The sequence below is a fragment of the Monodelphis domestica genome, chromosome 1 (assembly GCF_027887165.1).
Source record: "Monodelphis domestica isolate mMonDom1 chromosome 1, mMonDom1.pri, whole genome shotgun sequence".
NCBI classification, from domain to species: Eukaryota; Metazoa; Chordata; class Mammalia; order Didelphimorphia; family Didelphidae; genus Monodelphis; species Monodelphis domestica.
The window spans coordinates 570,610,837-570,630,293 of NC_077227.1; the positions used below are offsets into that span (position 1 = coordinate 570,610,837).

At 36.3% G+C, this 19,457-nt stretch overlaps 1 protein-coding gene across 1 annotated transcript in view; it reads right to left on the reverse strand.

Moving 5' to 3' along the window:
- Positions 1-19,457, reverse strand: part of ANTXR1 (ANTXR cell adhesion molecule 1) — a 334,340-nt gene that overhangs the window by 282,272 nt on the left and 32,611 nt on the right. The window contains exons 2-3 of the mRNA XM_001381658.4: positions 13,242-13,313; positions 11,296-11,367 (exon numbers count right to left, since the gene is read on the reverse strand). Of these exons, the coding sequence (XP_001381695.2) occupies positions 11,296-11,367; positions 13,242-13,313 (144 nt within the window). The remainder of the gene's footprint in view (positions 1-11,295; positions 11,368-13,241; positions 13,314-19,457) is intronic.

Genomic DNA, 19,457 nt, shown 5'->3' on the forward strand with positions numbered 1-19,457 from the left:
TTCCTTCAAGTCTCATCTAAAAGCCCATCTTCTACAGGAAGCCCTTTCTCATAGCCCTTAATACTTGCATTTTTCCTGAAAGCATGAATTGTTTTTTTTACCTTTATTTAATCACAGATGCTTATCACAATTCCTGGAGCATAGGAGGTAGGTGCTTAATAAACATATGCTGAATTGACTTGACCTTGAGGGGACCCTGAACTGCTGTAGGATGCCAGCAATGGCAGGAGCTACCCAGAGGAGATTTATGTGTCTGTTCTTGGAGGACCAGTCATGCTGAAGACTGAGGGGTTCTCTCTAGAAAGCTGACCACCAGAGTATAGTTTTTATTCTTTCTTTCCTTTTCTTTTTTGACGCCAGAGGAAAATTTTATCCCTTTGAGGGGAAAGACACCAGGGGATGATTTTTTCTCTTTCTCTTTTCCCTTTTCTTTGCCCAACAGTTCATAAAAGCATATATAATGACTTAGAGGGAAGTTGTCTGCATCACACAATGAAACTCACACCAAAGGTATCAACAATCAGGAAATCCCAGTCCTTGCTCATGTGCTGAAGTATTCATCTAATCATGGAGGATGTTCTTTTAAGTTGAATAGAGTAGAATAAAAATGAGCACAAAGGTAGATGAGAAGAAAGCACGTGGCTGTCCTTTGTGATTTCCAGTCCCCTGATCCCAGAGGACTAAAAGTATTTTTGTACCAGATTTTTGGATGGCTATAGAGTATCTCTGAGCATTCATGGAAAATAAGACATTTGCCAGAGAGTAAGATATAATTGAATTCATTTTAAAAAAAGAGTAATAAGGACCTTTGGAATGCTAGGTTGGTGAATCTGACTTTTATTCCTGGCAAAATTTCAGAAGGTTTTTGTTTAATTAAGTTTGTGAAGTGAAACAAGTTATCCAAATAATTCAGCTTGGACTCATGACTCATTGAGAATAAGCCAAAACAGTATAATCGAATATCATTTTGGAGGAGGACAGAATTGCTTGATGAAATTACTAATGAAGAGGTCAGGAGTACTATGGATTTGAATTTATCTAGATTTCAGTATATTATTCAATAAATCTCTGCTCTCTGATATTGACATTTGTTCATTTGCTTAAATGCATTTACAAAGAGCAATTTATTTGTTTGCTATTTCTTAAGTACAGTACCCTGGACAGAGGTACTGCTTACTGGAGGCAAGAGAAAGGAACTGAACAGGAGTTTTAGTGATATTAAATAAATTAGATTATGGAATGACAAATTTAGAATTGAAAGATCTGTACAACATGCTTTAATAGAATTCATTTTTAGTGGAATTCCCACATTCATTTTACAAATAAAGAAAATGAGGCTGACAAAAGTTAAAAGTCCAAGATAATTAGGTAAATAGCATGGTTGGAATTTGAAATTAGTTCCTCTGACTTTACATCCACATTGAGATATACTGTCTATTCTCTAGAAAATTGACACTTTGATGAACATAAATGGGGTGAAACAACATAAAACAAAAAATGATATTGCAGATGTAATTTCTCTGAATCTTTACCCTTATAGATGGGATTGATGTGGGCTGAATAATGGTATATATAAGTAGTTTTAAAATTGGTTTACAAACTATCCCAGAATGGTGACTAATGAATGAATATAAACATGGAGGAATATTTTAGTGGGTGCCATAAGACACTGGTCTTGAGTCTGTTATATCAATTATTTGCATCAAGATGGTCTCTAATTTGTGGCATGGAACTGGAGGAATAACTGATATTTTTTGAAGAGAATTGGGATAAAAAAATTGAAAGGATAGACAAAAAGGCAAATTCAAGTAGGGTGAAATTTAAAAGGAATAAGTGTGAAATGTGATGTTTAGGTTCAAAGAAATAAACTATAAGAATAAAATATAGGGGATAAATAACTAAACAGAAGATTATTTTAAAAGACCCAGAGATTTTAGTGGAATGAAAGTTTAACAAATCACTTGTATTATATTGAAGCCACAGAAAATTAAATGATCTTACTTTGCATTCATAAATGTATAATTGGCAGGTTGGTGTAGTAGACAGAGTGGAACCTGGAGTCAAGAAGATCTGTCTAAGATATTTATTCTGTCTAAGATACCTAATAGTTGTATGACTGGGCAAGTCACCTAACCTTTTTCTACCTAACTTTCCCCACCTGTAAAATGGAGATAATGATAGCACCTATCTCCCAGGATAATTAAATGGATAAAATGTAATGATATTTGTGAAAAGTTTTTCAAACTTTAAAGCATTATATAAATGCTGGTTATTGTTATTGCTATTATTATTTCCAGAATTAGAGATTACTGGGTATTGTCCTAAGACCACAACTAAAATACTTGTGTTCAACCTGGGCAGCACAGGTTTTTTACACATATTGACAAACTGCAAACATGTCTAGAGGTTGTTTGTGAAAAATTATGACATGTGAGGAACATTGGAAGGAATTAGGGATGTTCCATCTAGAAAAGAGAAGCCTCAGTGACAAATATAATGATGGTCTTCAAATATTTAAACAGAAGTCATATGACAGAAAAATTGGATTTTCTATGTTTAACAACAGAGGTGAAAACAATAGGCAAAGAGCAGAAGTTACAGGGAAATAGATTTAACCTTAATAAAAGAAAGAGGTTAAGAATTAGAGCTGTCCAAAAATGAAGTGTGCTGAATCCATAATGAATTCTTCATCATTCAAGGTCATAGGGTCATAGATTAAGAGGCCATTGAATACAATCTCCCTCATTTAGGTCTTCATAAACAGATTAGAGGACCATCTTTTAGGTATGTTATGGAGGGAACTGTGTCCTTCAAGCAAGAGTTGGACAAATGACCCATAAAGGTTTTCAGTGCTAAGATTTTTATAATTTTGTAATTAAAACTGTGAATTTTAGATTTATTCCACCCTGCTTAGTCTTTAGAATTTTAGCAATAAGGAATGTATATACTCCCACTTAAGGATTAAGTGTGGGGGAGGATGGTCTGTGACCTGCAAGTGACAAATCAGAAACAACTGACTGACCCTGTGGGCTGTCCTAAGCCAAGTTTAAGCCACCATTGGTACATGTGAGATAGAAGAAGTGATGTAAAGAACTGCCTTTATATTTCTCATCACTTCCTGTGAGAGGGGCTTTTGTGGACTTTGGCAATGGAACTTGACTTGGTGGAGTGTGGGTCCTGAGACTGTTTCCCTTAGGCAACCATGTGGTGTGTTAAGGCTGACTTCCCTTTCCCTTGACCTTTCTGAAAGCATCAGCTTCCAAGGAGGCCCCTCATCTTGGAGGACTAGTGGCTAGAAGCTGAGCTACATTTAATCTTCTGGGAAGGTCCCTTAGCTGAGGCCTCTGAACTCCCCCTGGCTCAGGCCAGGCCAGAGCAGTTCTTCTCTTTTTCTCTTTCTCCCTCATTCTTAATTTCTTACTTCTATTGTAAATAAACCACCATAAAATTCTATTCTGACTTGAGTATTTCATTGTAATCTAGAATTTAAATCCCTGGTGACTAGTAAATTAAATATTCAGTCTCAGCCCTAAAATTTACATTTAACAAAACTTGTAGGAAATCTAGGTAGTAGAGTGGATAGAGTACAGGCCTGGAGTCAGGAAGTCCTGGGTTCAAATCTGATCTCAGATATTTCCTAGCTGTGTGAATTTGGGAAAATTAGTCCTGATTGTCTAGCTCTTGCCCTTCTTCTGTCTTAGAGTGGTTGCTAAGGATTAAAAAAAACATATAGGAAATGCCTCAGAAGCTTTTGATAGCTTCCTCCTGACTACTGAGAAGATATGATAAAATGACTCTCAAGAATTTTTAGACATTCTACATTCAGACTCTGGGCACTGAAATAAATCCACATATGTTTGCCTCTTTGAGTATTGATGCTCTGTACCTAATTTAAGTGAATTCTGAGGACAGAGAACAGCCCTCACTTGGAAATCACAATCAATAGTAAATGAGTGGAATTTGCCTCCCTGCAGAGTAGAGGAGCAATTAAGTTGAAGAACCAATTAAAACCATCAAAGTTTGACTGTCCCGTCTTATGGAAAGGGTGTTGGATCCTCTGAAACTCTTCTTTGACATACCCTTCAGGTGTAATTCACAAGAGGATAAAAAGCATAGTAGCTTTAATATTTTTATAAACTTCAGGAGTTCTTATAAAGTTATTAGTTTTGCTCTCAACCATACATGAGTAGAATCTTTAAAGGGTACCACCTTTAAAGGGTGGCCACCAGAAACATCAGCCCCAGAAGAATAATTTGTTGTTGTTTCATTATTTCAGTCATGCCTAACTAGTCATGACCTCATTGGGGATTTCCCTGGTAAAGATACTGGAGTGGTTTGCCATTTCCTTCTCCAGCTTATTTGACAGAGGCAAACAGGGTTAAGTGATTTGCCCAGGATCATATAGCTAGTAAGTATCTGAGGCCAGATTTGGAATCAGGAAGATGAGTCTTCCTGACTCCAAGCCTGGTATTCTAACCACTGTACCACCTAGCTATACATGGTATCATAGGTCATAATCAAATTTAAAAAAAATGTTTAAGGTACTTCACTCACAACAACCCTGAGGGTTAGGTACTCTTATTATTCACACTTTACAAAGGAGTAAACTGAGGCAGACAGAGGTTAAGATACTTATCTATGGTCACACAGATAGTAAGTGTCTGAGGCAGAGTTTTAACAGTTGTCCTAACACCAAATCCAGCATTTTCTCCATTGTAAACTCTGATTTCTCAGAAATCAATAGAAGGATATACAATCATCAGGAGGCCTTCTTGGAAGAAGGCTAAAACTCTTATGGATGAGAAAGACCAAGTATGGTCACATTCCACAAAAAGAAAACAAAATTACAAAGTGGGAAGGGATTAGAATTCCATGTTAGCAAACCCATGGAATGTGTGCCTCTGTGTGCCGAAGGAGGCTGCTCTCCTCTTTCTCTCTACTGTGTCCAAGGACATTTTTCCCATGCCCCACTCCTCTGCCCAGCAGCCCAATGTGAGCACTTCCTCCCTTTCTAGGGTAATAAGGGACTCACAGGTGGCTTTAGGGTACAGTTTGGACATGTGATCTCTAAAAAGTTCACCATCATTGGATTAACTCTACCTACTAATTCTATACTTATTTTTAACCACATTCACATTTTTGCCCTTTTTATGGGGGAGGGGGGGTTGGAGTATTTCTAGCACTTAGTGCAATGTTTGTTATATAGTAGATGGTTAATAAAGCTTGCTGACTGAGTAATTCCATACTGGTGATTTTTAGATCTTAGATTTTAGATTTTAGAACTGTGTTGTAGGAGAAAGAAAGAGGGGATGGCTGTGGGATAAGAGTCCCAGACTTTGTAACTTAGTATATATACACTGTTGTAGCTCATAATTCTTATTGTTGCTCTTAACTGCTAGTAAGCATTTTGAAAGATCCTCTTTATACTTGAATTTGTGGATGGAATAAGAGAATATTCACTTAGATGGGGAAAATAGGGTGGTTGGATATGAGAGAAAAAACGGAGATGGGTATAGAAGAGGGATGCATTTGCTCACAGTATGAATAGGAAAAAACATAGCATTTTTTCAATGTGATAGCTGTGTAACATGTGTTGTATGTGTTTGGACCAGTGCAACAAGCCCAGACAGTGGAGAGATCACTAGGCTTTAGAAGGAAAGGACCTGGGTTTGGATACCAGCTCTGCTATTTACTAATTTTGTGCCCTGAGATAAGTCTTTTAACCTCTATGGGCCACAAGTTTCTAAAGTGTGGGAACCTTAAGGTCCTCATTTGAGTAATCTCAATGATTTTTTTCAACTCTAAGTCCTTAGACCTTATATACACTGAACTGAAAAGCAATAGATCAGGGTTCTAATCTAACTCAGCCATTCTCTAAGTATATGACTGTGGGCAAGTTCTTTACTGGCTCTGGCCTCTATTTCCCCATTTGTAAACTGAGGTCTGGACTAGATCAACTTCAGCAGCCATTGATTGAAATGCCTTCTATTTACAGAGCACTGTGCCAGGAACTTGAAGAGACAAAAAGATGGCCTCTAAGTCTTCTACCTCTATGATTCTTTTGTGATTGTTCAGTCAGTTCAGTCATGTTCAGTTGATCCCATTTGGAGTTTTGTTGGCAAAGATATTGGAGATATTTGCCATTTCCTTTTCTAGTTCATTTTAAAGATAAGGAAACTGAGGCAAACAGGGTTAGGTAACTTGCCCATGAGGCCAAATTTGAACTTGGAAAGATGAGTCTCCCTAACTTCAGGCCTGGCACTCTATCCATTGTGCTACCTAGCTATCCCCTGGTTCTTTGAGCCACAATTGATTTCGACATAGAAAATTACGAAGAAATACTACAGGAAGAACAATTTAAAAAGAAATGATTTGATAAATATTTCTTTCAGTGGAAATGCCAATTCCCTGGTAAGTAATTTAATGACTCTGTTTACTTAATAGCAACTAAACTTTTAATAATCCTAGGGGGCAGATTATTGCTTCAGCCTTCCTTTGGATTTACTCATTTTTAACATAATCTCTTGCCTATTAATCCCTCAAATGTAAAAGAGACAGGAGAAAAGGTAGAATTAAGATTTATCAGCTTTTAGGTATTTATTTCATCATAACAGCTTTGAAACTGTTTCAACATATTCAAAATGAAGATAATATCAACATTACCTAGATTACAACTTGTATGGACCAAAAGAAATAACCAATGTTAAAACACTGAAAAAAAAGCATTACACCAGTGATGGCAAATCTTTTAGAGGGATGGGGGATGTGAGAAATGTCCTCAGGCATAATGGGGAGAGAGGGAAGGGAGCAGCCCTGCCGTGTGTCCCTCTGGCTTTCTAGTAACAAACTCTGGTTAACTCTGTGCTGGGGTGATGGTGTGTGTGCCCACAGAAAGGGCTCTGATTGCCCCCTCTGGCACATATGCCATAGGTTCACCACCATGGCATTACACTAATTGATTTGACGCAACTAGATGGCAACATAATGTATAGACCACTGGGCTTGTAGTCAGGAAGATCCTAAATTCAAACTAGGTCTCCAAATCTTAAGCTGTATGACCCTGGGCAAGTCATTTAACCTCTGTTGACCTCAGGTTTCTCAAATGCAAAACGGGGATAATACATCTCACAGTTATCATGAATATCAAATAAGATAATATATATCTTATTATCTTAGCGCAGTGCCTAGAACCTAGAGCTGCTTAAAAATTCCTGTTCCCTTTCTTCTTTCCAATGGGAGAAACAATTACATCTTTGCATCTAAGAAAAGCTTAAAGATATGACAGAGCAGAAATATTACATGATTTAGGCTCCTTTAGAGGACCTGAGTTTAAGATCAGGAATGTTCCCTGTTCTCTTTGTGACTTTGGTCAAATTTGTTTACTTCTTTCATCTTCAATTCCAACTATGAAGTTGTAATAATATTTGTACTGATTACTTCATAGGATTATAGTGAGGGAATTACTTGGAAAAGATTAAAGCATGGGGCAGCTAGGGAGCCCAGTTGATAGAGTCCAAGGTCTGGAGCTGAGAGGACCTGGTTTCAAATCTAACCTCAGATATTTTCTAGCTGCATGACCCTGGCCAAGTCACTTAATCCCCATTACCTACCCATTACCACTCTTTTGTCTTAGAATTGATACCAAGATAGAAGACATGAACTTTTTAAAGAAAAGATTATAGCATTATGAATGTGAACTATTATAATTATCATATAAATGTGAGTTATTATTAAAAGTCCACCCATTTATGATAGCAAGACCCTCTAAGAAATACTTTCTAGTAGGAGAGTTCATGTATAAATGTTATTAATGAGCTAGTAACATTTTGGAATTTTTCACTGAATAGCAGAGATGTTTACAAATTGGCCTACATTTCATTAGCCAGGATAGTCAGTTGTTTGATTCTGAAACCTGTGTGGACTTTGGCAAATGATGTCATTGGGCTATTATCCAGTCCAGAATCAACACTGTTTCCACTAGTAACTGAATTTCTTGGTACAAGAACCTGAGAATAATGAAACAAAGGCATGGTAAATCCATGGCTTCTAAAGACAATAATAATTCCACTAGTGTGGCAAACCCAAATGGGTCAGAAATCTCTATATCTGAATGGAATTCTATATTTTGAGTGGAATTTATCATTCCTATCCTCTCAGGGATCCAATGCATCTAATATTTTTTTAAAATTAGATGTATTTTTGTTTGTTACACTAAAATAAACAGGAAACTGCTTCCCTCCTTCCTCTCTCCCCATTTAGAGAAGACAGCATTTGAACAACAACAACAACTATACATATATATATATATATATATATATATATGTAAAACTATGTCTTATTTCTATTTCTCAGTTCTTTCTGTAGAGGTAGACATATACAAGTTGTTCTTCAAACAATATTTCCATTACGGTATATAATGCTTTCTTAGTTCTGCATCTAACATTTTAAAGTATTTGTTGATGATTAATGGGTTTTGTTGCTTTGCCAAACTCCTGCTGTGTGTGGATAAGAGTGGGATGAACATGAAAAACTTGGTTGAGGGTTGGACAAGGGTACAGGAGATGAGGGAATACTCTTCAGCATTCAGCCCCCAGGATTCCCACAGAATAGGCATCCACAAAGAAATAAAAATCAGATGAGATCTATAGTGTTGTATATAGCTGGAAATGTCTTACTCAAAGACTTGGAGAGACATTGATTTAATGGAACCTTACAGTATATATTTTCTTTTTATTATTCTCTATTCAATAGAAGTTAGTTAAGTACAAGAGGAAAAAAAACCCCTCAACTAGTAATTAGAAGGCCCAGATTCTTAGCAGTGTGGTGTGAAAAAAGGGTATAGTGGAGAAAATGCTAAACTGGGAAACAAGAGGCTTTAACTCTAATAAGGAGGCATGAGACTCCATATGATCATACCTTAGTTATCACTTATCAAACAGAAGTAATACCTATTCTCCTCTATACATGATTGTTATTGTGAAGATTAAAGAATCCTCAAGTTTTGGCTTGATATGATTATTCACTTACAAAAAATGAATACTATGGAAATATATTTTGTGTGATAATACATGTATAACCCAGATTGAATTGCTTGTCGACTCTGGGAAGGGAAGAGGGAAGAAGGAAGGGTGACATAATGACTCCTATAACTTTGGAAAACTTATGTGGAAATTTACTAAAATAAAATAAAGGTAAAAAAATAAAGAACCCCCAAACCTCAGTCTTGGAAGGAACCTCAGAATTCATCTAAAGCAGCCCTGATCTGGACAGAAATCCCTCCCAAAACATCTTTGATAAGTAGTTATCTAGTCATTGCAATAAAATGTCCAGGAATGGAGAACTCACTACATACTAAAATAGTTCACTGTTTTTTGGAGTAACTCTAATTATTAGAAAAAAAATATCTTAACCTTTGGGTGAAATGCTTCCTTCTACAAATCCTTCCCATGGCTTCTAGTGTTAACTTCTGGGGTCAAGCAGAAATTTAGTCCTCTGTCCCTGTGATAACCTTTCATATAATTCAGTATGGTTGTCATGTGTCTCTACATCTTTTTTCCTCCTAGAAAAGCCTTTCTTGATCCTTCTACTAATCCTCCTGTGGCACCTTAAACTAAACCTTGTTTGCCTCAGTTTCCTCAGCTTCCAAATGAACTGAAGAAGGGAATGGCAAACCTTTTCAGTACCTTTGCCAAGAAGACTACAAATGGGGTCATGAAGAGTTAAGATATGACTGAAATGACTGAACAACAATAAAGATTGCATTAACTATGTCTTTGGGTGCCAAGTCACACTGTTGATTGCCATAAAGCTATTGGTCTACCAGGTATTTTTCAGATGAATTATTACTTAACTATGTTTTCCCTCCCCATCTCATATTTTTGAAATTGGCTTTTTGGATACACGTATAGAAACGTATAGCTGAAAAGGTTTCAGAGATTTTCTAATAGGAGATACTCTGATACTTCAAGGATACATGTTTTCAGCAACATTGGTATATTTATATTCCTTCTACAGAGGCAGATTGTCACCCCTATATGCCTTAATTGGTGATTTTATTAGGTACCATGATGAAAATGTCATCACCTCTGAAAAACCTGGTGATGAGCCTCTCTGTATTTGATTAAATTGGTTCTGGGATAATTGCTAAAGTTATACTTAAAAGTTTTTATACCTTGGAAGGACTTGTAAAAACATTTATTCCACTCACACAGACATCGAACTGGGGGTCATCTCCATGCAATGATGAGGTATCAGAGTAAGGCTTTAGGGGAAGTTTGTCTAAAATATATTAAAATGGAATGTCCCATACAAATATTGTTCATGCTTTCATTGGTAATTTGATATTGCCCTGTGAGTTGTGTAAACATTTGATCTTTCAAGGTTTGTGGTCTTCAGTGGTTCACAGACACAAAGCATTACTAGGAAGCTATATTGGATTTTTTAAAGTTTGGTTTTTTTCCAGCAGAGAACTATTTGGGATCACTGAGACTGCTGCACATATATAGAAGTGATCCAACCTCCTCTTTTCCTTTTCTGTTAATTCTAAACTCAGATTTTTATCCAGTTTCACTTGCCTGTAACCAATATATGCTGATGAACTAAAATAGTGGTTAGCTCATCCAACAACATGTCATAATCTAGGGAAATTCCTTCATTTATCATTTGCTAGTTACAGAAGCAAGACTTGACTCCATAAAGCAAAATGCAGCCATTTAAAAACATTTTATTTGCTGCCATCTTTTTTTAACTAGTAGACCAAATTATAAATCCAATTTGGGAAGGATCACTTCTTAGTAAGGACTCCAACTAAATGAAAATAAGTAGACTTGCAAAAGTTGATTGATTTAAATATTGGTTAAGTACCTATCCTGTGTAGAACACTGTGTTTGATTTGATGCTGGGAGATATTCAAAGTTTGGATAGGAAACTGACTTTGCCCTCATGGAGCTTCAAGTCTAGTAAGGGAATAAGAGACCGATAACTAAAATGCAAAATGTTGTGTAGGTGATTAGAATGATGATGAGGGCTGCTTGAGGGGTTGAGGAGGGCTGAATCTGTTGAGAAGGTTCATCAAAGGAAGCCTTTTGGAAGCAGTGGTAGGTGTATTGATCTTTAGGAGAATTAGTAGGAACAAACTAATACATATAAAATAAAAATCTGGAGATCAAATTAAAACAGAGACCTCACCACCTTAGTTCAAATCAAAAGGTAGCAATCAGTTTGTAAATTCTCATGCATCAAACCTCAAAGCTTGCCCTGGAAGAGATGGGCTTTGAAAATGGGCAAAGTTCTCACCTGTCTTCAGTTAGCCTCATTAGAATCGACCCTCTAGTTGAGAACACTATAAATGACATCCTCAATTGAGGGCTGGAAAGGGAAGAAAAATATATTAGAAAAGATAGCAAGCATTCAAGGCTTCTTATTCTTTGTCTAAATCTTTATGCTGAGACTGCTCATAACAGGCAAAATTCATTATAAAGTTGTTAACCCAGATTACCACTAATGTTTGACCAATGGCAGATAAAAGTGCTAAAAATTATTGACCACAGAGAAAACAAAACATCGAGGCTCATCTTGGTTTTGGGATACATGTTACTATATGAAAACTTAACCCAGAAGCATTCACTTCAAAAAGAGAAAAAATATTTTTCTATGACAATGGATGACTACTTAGTAGGGATATTTTAGAAGATTCCTGCATCAAGAAGGAAACTGGAATAGATGATGTGTAAGTGTCCAGGATTACTGAGGTGGTTACATAGTGGAGTGAGGAAGTAAGGTGACTAGCATGCTGTTATCTTTTTAAAATTTTATTTTTTCTTTATTCAGAGTTTTTCTTTTCCCAATTACATATAATAACAATTTTCAACATAGGTTTTTTTCATGCTGCCATCTTAAAGGGGCAATGTCTTAAGGCTAACATGTATAGGTCAGATCATTCTTTATCCTGCTGTTACTTAATCTATATGCTGTCCATCCTCTTCCTCATCCCTCCACTTTACTGACATAGCCTCTTAAATCTTTGATCTCAAAACCTCATTCTGATCAGGTTTTAAACTATGCCTTCTAGATGTGATCTCTTTCTTTACCTTTTTATATCATCAAATGCTTCAACTCCATTTCTGTAAGAATATGAGATGCAACACTAAGGCTCAATTCAATTTCCTTGAGAGGCAACATCATAGAGTGGAAAGAACTCTAGGGTTCAAGTCAGAAGACACAGCATTGAACTCTAACTTTTCTACTAACTGTCTATATATTCTTGGGCCAATTACTTAATCCTTCTAATCCTTAGTTTAGAGACCCAAGGAATTTTAGAGGAGCACAATTTAGGCAATATCTAAATTTCCCGTCAGTTAAAAAAAAAAAAACTTAAATAATAGCCTATGGTTTAACCACTCCTATTATATAACTCAAGAAATATTTTTCGGACCATCAGAATCTTTTATCATTTTTCAGTATCTTTAGAGCTTCACTACTTTCTGAATCCTCTTCACCCTAACATCCATGTCCCTAATCAGGGGTAGGCTTCTTTCTTTTTTGCTCAATTCAGAAAAGAAAACAAAACTCCTAATGCTTGATTAGCAGAATTTGCCCTGACTCCTTATACTCCAACTTGTATTCCACTGTTAAGAAAGTACTGACTGAATTCAATCTAAATCACTGGGTATGCAAGGGAACCTCTATTTCAGTTCAAAGGATAAAGGTGGAATATCAGTGGCCTCTAAAGTTTGAAATGCAGGAGACTGCATCCTAAATAATTGCTTCTCAAGTAATTTAAGTTTGCCTCATACCAAATTTCTGATATCAAATATGGCTCTCTTTTCACGAACCATCTTTATTAAAATGCCCATGACTAACCTTGGGTGCAGTGATGTGCAATAGTTAATAGTTCACCTCTTAGTCCCTTCAAATTTAATGTAGCACCTTTTTCTAAAGTAGCCCATTATCTTGCCTAGAGGAATTAAATATTAACTGAGGCATTCCCTTGAAAATCTCAGAAATGTCAGTCTTGAAGGAAGTGCTTTTTGAGCTGACAAAATTCCCCAGCTATAAAATCCAAAAACAAATCAGTTTTTTTAAAAACTAATGGATCTTACTTCAATTGAAATCCAAAAGGGAAAGGGAAATAAAAGCATCTGGCTTCATTACCCCGTCTGATTTCTACAGAGAACATAATGTAAAAAGCTAACAACTCATTTATAATCATAAGATGAAGCAAGCCGAAATATCTTCCTCACCTTATGAATTTATGGGCCAGATGTTCCACAAAATAGTAGATTTCATTCCAGTGGTGTAAGACACTTCCGGATCTAGAAAACAACCAAAAAATTGGTGATGACAACCTTTCAAAATATCATTTTTGTCATTTTCCTTTCTATTGTAATTGTTTATATTATGCTATGTCATATTGTACTGTACTATGTATTATTATGTTGTCTTCTCAGATAATATCATATTCCTTGTCATAATTCTTCATTAATTCCAATGTTACTATAGATTTATGGTCTTACTGATATGGGTACTCCGTTCAATTGCAACCCATAAATACTAGCAACTACTGTCCCCTAAATCTACCACAGGGAGTCCCCCAGATATGTTCTAAGGAACTTATTCTAAATCTCTTGATATGGAATGAAAATTATTTAAAACTATTAAAATTAATTAACACTTATTCCAAGAGGTTATTTTTTTAATAAAAACAAATGGAGTGCTCTATACATTTATAGGAGAAACTTGGTGTTTTCTGAGGATTTTTCAAATGTAAAAATGTGCAAAAAATGTGCAAAGTTCTCTCTTCAAAATTAGATACTGCAGAAATTGGGCAAGTAGTAGTATGTCCATTCTCCAGAAAATTAAATTGACTTTCTCAGGTTCACACAGCTTGTTACTATCAGAGCTGAGGATATTTGAACTGTTTCTTCTGATTCTTCTTCACTTTGCAGGCATCTGTGCATCTCCTAATCAGCTACCATGCTTGTCAGACAGGAAAACAAGCCCCAGAGGACTTAACCCTTTTACACCAGGAACTCACATTCTGAGGCCCCCACTACTCTGATTGGTGATTGTTTCAATTGCTCACTACACCTAGACCTATTTCTAGACACAATCCAATCCATTCTCCAGGCATTCCCTCACCATTTGCCATGACTACTGTCTCCCTACACCCTTCTACCCTTTCCAGTTTTGTGAATCAAATAAACTCTCATTGCTCCTGAAATTTGTATGTTAGTGTTTTATGACTCCATAACATCATAGCCCTGAAATATCCTTTCATTCTTCTCCATGTGCCATCTCCATTATTAGAATCTAATCTCTTTGAGGACAGGTTCATATCTTCATTTTTGCATTTGTATCTTGGCATAATATTTGATGTGTAAAAGGCACTCAATAAGTTAGGCTTCATTAATTTATTCCATTGCATAGTTTTTTATTCTCTAAGATCCATTCTTTAGAAAGAAGACATTGATTTAAAATTGTGCTTTTCTAGGATATTGAGAAAAATTGTACTCATATATCTTAAGTAAGAAATCACATGATAACTTTTTATATGCATGTAATAATGTTTTTAAATGTCTAAATGTTAAAATATAATGATGAATTATGGAGATTATTATGACTGCTGAGAAAATCAGGCCAGCTTAATTGCACAATAAATTCTGGTTTCTGTGATTTTTTTCTAGTTTTTTTAAAATATGTAGACTAGTGCTTGTATTTCTGAGTCCAAGGGTCTGCACAGTTTCATAGCCATTTGGGCATTGTTCCAAATTGCTCTCTAGAATGGTTGTCTCAGTTCACACCTCCACCAACAGTGTATTAGTGTTCCAATTTTCTCACAACCTCTCCAGCATTTACCATTTAGAAAAAGTGTGTCTAAAAAATCTATTTATCATTTAGGAAAAAATTACAAGCACAGTAAAAATGTACTTAAGCATTAATTCCTTGAAATTTGCAACACTTCAGATCCTATAACACAGAATGAAATCAGTGGCAGAGGGTTACTGGTGCTCTAATTTAATGTCCCATATCGCCTATCAAAGCAGGGATAAAAAATTCCCAGTGAAGTTGGAGAAAAGTTTGATCTTAATTGGAGACTATATTGTGAAACTAAGAAAAATTTCCTAATAAAGACAACAGTGAATTCTAGTGGCACTTGACAAAACTGTGAAAAAAGCAAAATTATTTTGATGACCTCCATTGCTTAGGGTTCCAGCTGTAGTGGCATATCTTGTGCATTAACCTATATTCCCAAGTTATTCTGTCCCACTACCTTCTGCCCATGCTCCATCCAAATTGTCCTGTGTTCAATCTCCAGGCATCTCTCCTGGCTCTCTGGACTGTTTCTACTTTCTAAGAAAAGAAGAGAGACCTAAGGTGTCTTAAGAGAGAGATTTAGAAATCGGGCAATTGAGACTGAAGAAAATACTCAAGAAAAGGAAAATGGATGCTGTCACACTAGTCCAAAGTTTCTAGCAGGAGACTACCTGCAGGATCTGCCTGACATTCTACACAAAGCTTGTCACCTTCAATAGTGGGCACAATTTTTTCCAATTTTGGCTGACCAAGAGCAAGGAAGCTGGGGCCACACATTTTTCTGGATCTGAACACAGGGAAACTTCAGTAGGCACCTCTCAAAGCTGCTGCCATCTGCAAGAAGTTCAATCCCCAAAATTTGCAGAACCCTATAGGATAAAACTGCTTTCAGAAGCACCAGCAAATCCCCAAGTTCTTCTGTTAAGGAGGATCAGACCTCCCTGTGTATTGCCTTTATGAAGAGCTCCTGGGGGGGTGAGGGGGACAATATATAGACTACCAGGCTTGGAGTCAGGAAGACTCAGTCATTCCCCACTTGATAAATGGTCAAAGGATATGAACAGGTAGTTTTCAGAAGAAGAAATCAAAGCCATTTATAGTTATATGAAAAAATCCTCTTAGTTACTTAAAAAAATCTGAAAACAGAAATTTTAGAATCAATATTATGTATCAGTTCTAAGGGAGAAGGGTGGTAAGGGCTAGGCAATGGGGGTTAAATATCTTGCCCAGGGTCACATAACTCAGAAGTTTCAGAGTCCAGATTTAAACCCAGGTCCTCCATCTCCAGGTACTTCTCTAACCCCTGAGTGACTTAGCTCCCAGACCTCCCAATCACTTTAATTAGAAAAATGCACATTAAAACAACTCTGAGGTGCCCACCTCACCTCTATTAGATTGGTTAATATGACAGATAAGGAAAATTATAAACATCGGAGGGGACACAGGAAAATTAGGATACTGAGATGCTGTTGGTAGAATTGCAATCTGATCCAACCATTACTGAGAGCAATTTGGAATTACACTCAAAGCACCTAAAATTGTGTACAATTTCAAAGCCATCAATACTATTACTAGGTCTGTATTGCAAAGAGATTTTTTTAAAAAGGGAAAAGGACCTATTTGCACAAAAATATTTATTGCTGCTCTTTTTATAGAAGCAAAGAATTGGAAATTGAGTGGTTGTCCATCAATTGGGAAATGGTTGACCAAATTATAGTATATGTTAGTGATGGCATACTATTGTGCTACAAGAACTGACTAGCAAGATGCTTTCAGAAAAATCTGAAAATACTTACATGATCCAATGCAAAGCAAAATGGGCATCATTCCCAAATGGTTTATTTTCCACCATTCTCAATGCATAGTATGCTGATTTGTTATCCCAATATATCAAACTCCATTCAACAATTTCATCTTAAAAAATCTATCATATCAAACTAGCTAATCAAAGAAACCAGTCTGTTCCAGTATAAGATCATATACTTACTCTTCCTCATCATACAGGTAACAGTACCCTTCTTGAGAATACATTCCCACCTTAAGCTAAAAGATAATTGACCAGACTCTAAGCTCTTTGAGAACAGAGGCTGTATCTTACCACTCACACTCCATGGTCCCTAACAAAAAGTTGAGGAAACTGAGGTTAAATGATTCGCCCTAGCTTACACAGCTAGCATTTAAAGCTAGATCTGAACTCAGGTCTTCCTGGCTTCAGGACTTGTGTTCCATCCATTGCACCATTTAGCTGCCTAGCTAAAGTTATGTGATGACTAGCCTAGCTAAATAAGAAATTCTCCTTATCATCACATTGTTGACTAGACAATTAATTTGGTGAGAGAGGGGAGATAAATTAACAAATTGCATTTTCCCCCTGCATATTTGTAGGATAGAAATTTACTTTAATTGGACCATAATAACAAGGGCCTGTTATGAATTTATTCTTTTTTAATTCAGAAATTTTATATACATAGTTTTTGATATTTTGATACTGGTTTTGACTTTTTATTTCTCTCAAAAGCTTAATTTTTCCCTCTATTTTCTTTTATGTTTTTGTTTTTTTTTTTCTTTTGATAATTGACTCATACACCCATAACTCAACCACTTTGAGTTGATCCAGGTGTTGGTGAACACCCTCTTCAGGGGGGATTGAATTATATTTTTATTTTTTAAAAATCCAAGATTTAAAATTTTGTTTGAGAAGAATTTCAGGAAAAGAAGTTTGCTAACTCCTTGAACCCAGAAAATTAACTCTTCGAAGAAAGATGTTTGCAGAAACCTACACTGCATCAAGAAGATCCAGAATGAACTTTTGGGTGCAATTAATTGAACAAAAGGGGATTGAACATTTATTGTAAATGCACACTTTTATGCCAAAGGGGACTGCCCCCTAATTTGACTTTTTGTCAATGCACAAAACATTGGTTTTTCTTTCTCTCTTTTCTATTTCCCTCTTATCTCTAACTATTGTAATTTCCTTTGAGAAAGCAAAATATTGTATATATCTGTAGTTAGAAGGTTTTAGGGCTACAAGATGATTATGTTAAATGATCAATGGGGAGACTAGTCTCCCAATGATCATGAGGGGGGATTGTGAAGATTGGATTTGGCTCTCCCCTGATTGTAACAATGAAGGTACTTAGCTCTTCCTTGATTGTGAAGATTAAGTTATAATCCCCTGTCTATTTTTAGATTTTAATCCCCAAAGTGTAAAGCACAGTACTTAAAGTTGAGTATGGAGATCTACCCATTTTGGATTTTAACCACAAAAAGGTGTGAACACCCATTTCATATATTGAGTGGGAGGTCTGTAACCCAAGTGTGAAAGAGTGGGCAGACCTGGAGTGGAGTGTCAGCTGTGATTGGTAGATGTAAAAATTTAGAGGAAGTGACACAAGAAAAAAAGGTCTTTAAAAGTGGAAACAGAGACACACAGAGGAAAGACACTCAGACTTGGAGTGAAGACAGACTTGAAGGGAGTCACTTGGAATTGAGGCTGATAAAAGAATCTGCTAATTGAACTGACAACGTGGTGAATGTAAAGCCTGACTTCCTTCCTTGCCCCTTCTGGAGGCATGAGCCGCTGGGAAAGGCCCATGGTCTTGAGACTCCTTTCCCCTTACTTGGACCTTGGAATTTCTACCTGGCTCAGAGGAAACTCTCTCTCTCTCTCTCTCTCTCTCTCTCTCTCTCTCTCTCTCTCTCTCAATCTCTCTCTGTCTCTCTCTCTCTCTGTCTCTTTTTCTCTCTCTCTGTCTCTCTCTCTCTGTCTCTTTTTCTCTCTCTCTCTCTGTCTCTTTTTCTCTCTCTCTTTCTCTTTCTCTCTCTTTCCCTCTCTCCTCTTCTCTCTTCCTTAATATCTTCCCTCTATTGTTAAAATAAACTACCATAAATTCAATTTTACTTTGGTAATTCATTTTGGGATTTAGAAAATAAATCCCTGGAGACCAATTAAATATTCAGTCCAACCATAAATTTAACAATCCCCAGCTAGAGCTAATAAACTAAACTCTGCTATTATGAATTGAGTTGAATGAAGGCTCTCAGGTATCATTGTTCCTAAATGACATGGGAAAAACCCTGAAAAATGAATAATAGAATTCCAAAGCTGGCCAGCAGCCATCTGAAATGCAGGAATGGGGCTGATCTTAAGATGAGAGATTTAGAGATTTCCCCCTAAGCTTTCCTGGAGAATTGAGATATATCTATCCAGCTCACTCCCTTGCTATATCTAAGCTTCATGAAAGGAAAGACAGCCACGTGGCTTTTAACTTTCCCTTCCTCCCATTTCTCCCAATGCCAACTGTGGCCACTTTTAAGATGGATTTTGCTACAAATAGTATTACTTTAAGTTCTTCTCAATCTGCGTTTGACAATGTATTAAAAAACAGATGGTCTTTGGAATCACTTCCAATACTGCATATTGGGAATGAAGGTCACACAAAGTTTTGCAATTTTATAAAAGGATTTGGAATTTTCTCAGTTCAAACTAGGAAAATGGAAATCAAATCAAATGAGTATAGAGTACATTATAGGAATAAAGAAATTAATATCAAAGTTTCCTCTTGAGACAAGAGGCTGTAAAAAGTTCAAGACTGCAGCTTACTTTGACTTTCAAACTTCTAGCTGCCATCCCTAGAAAACAG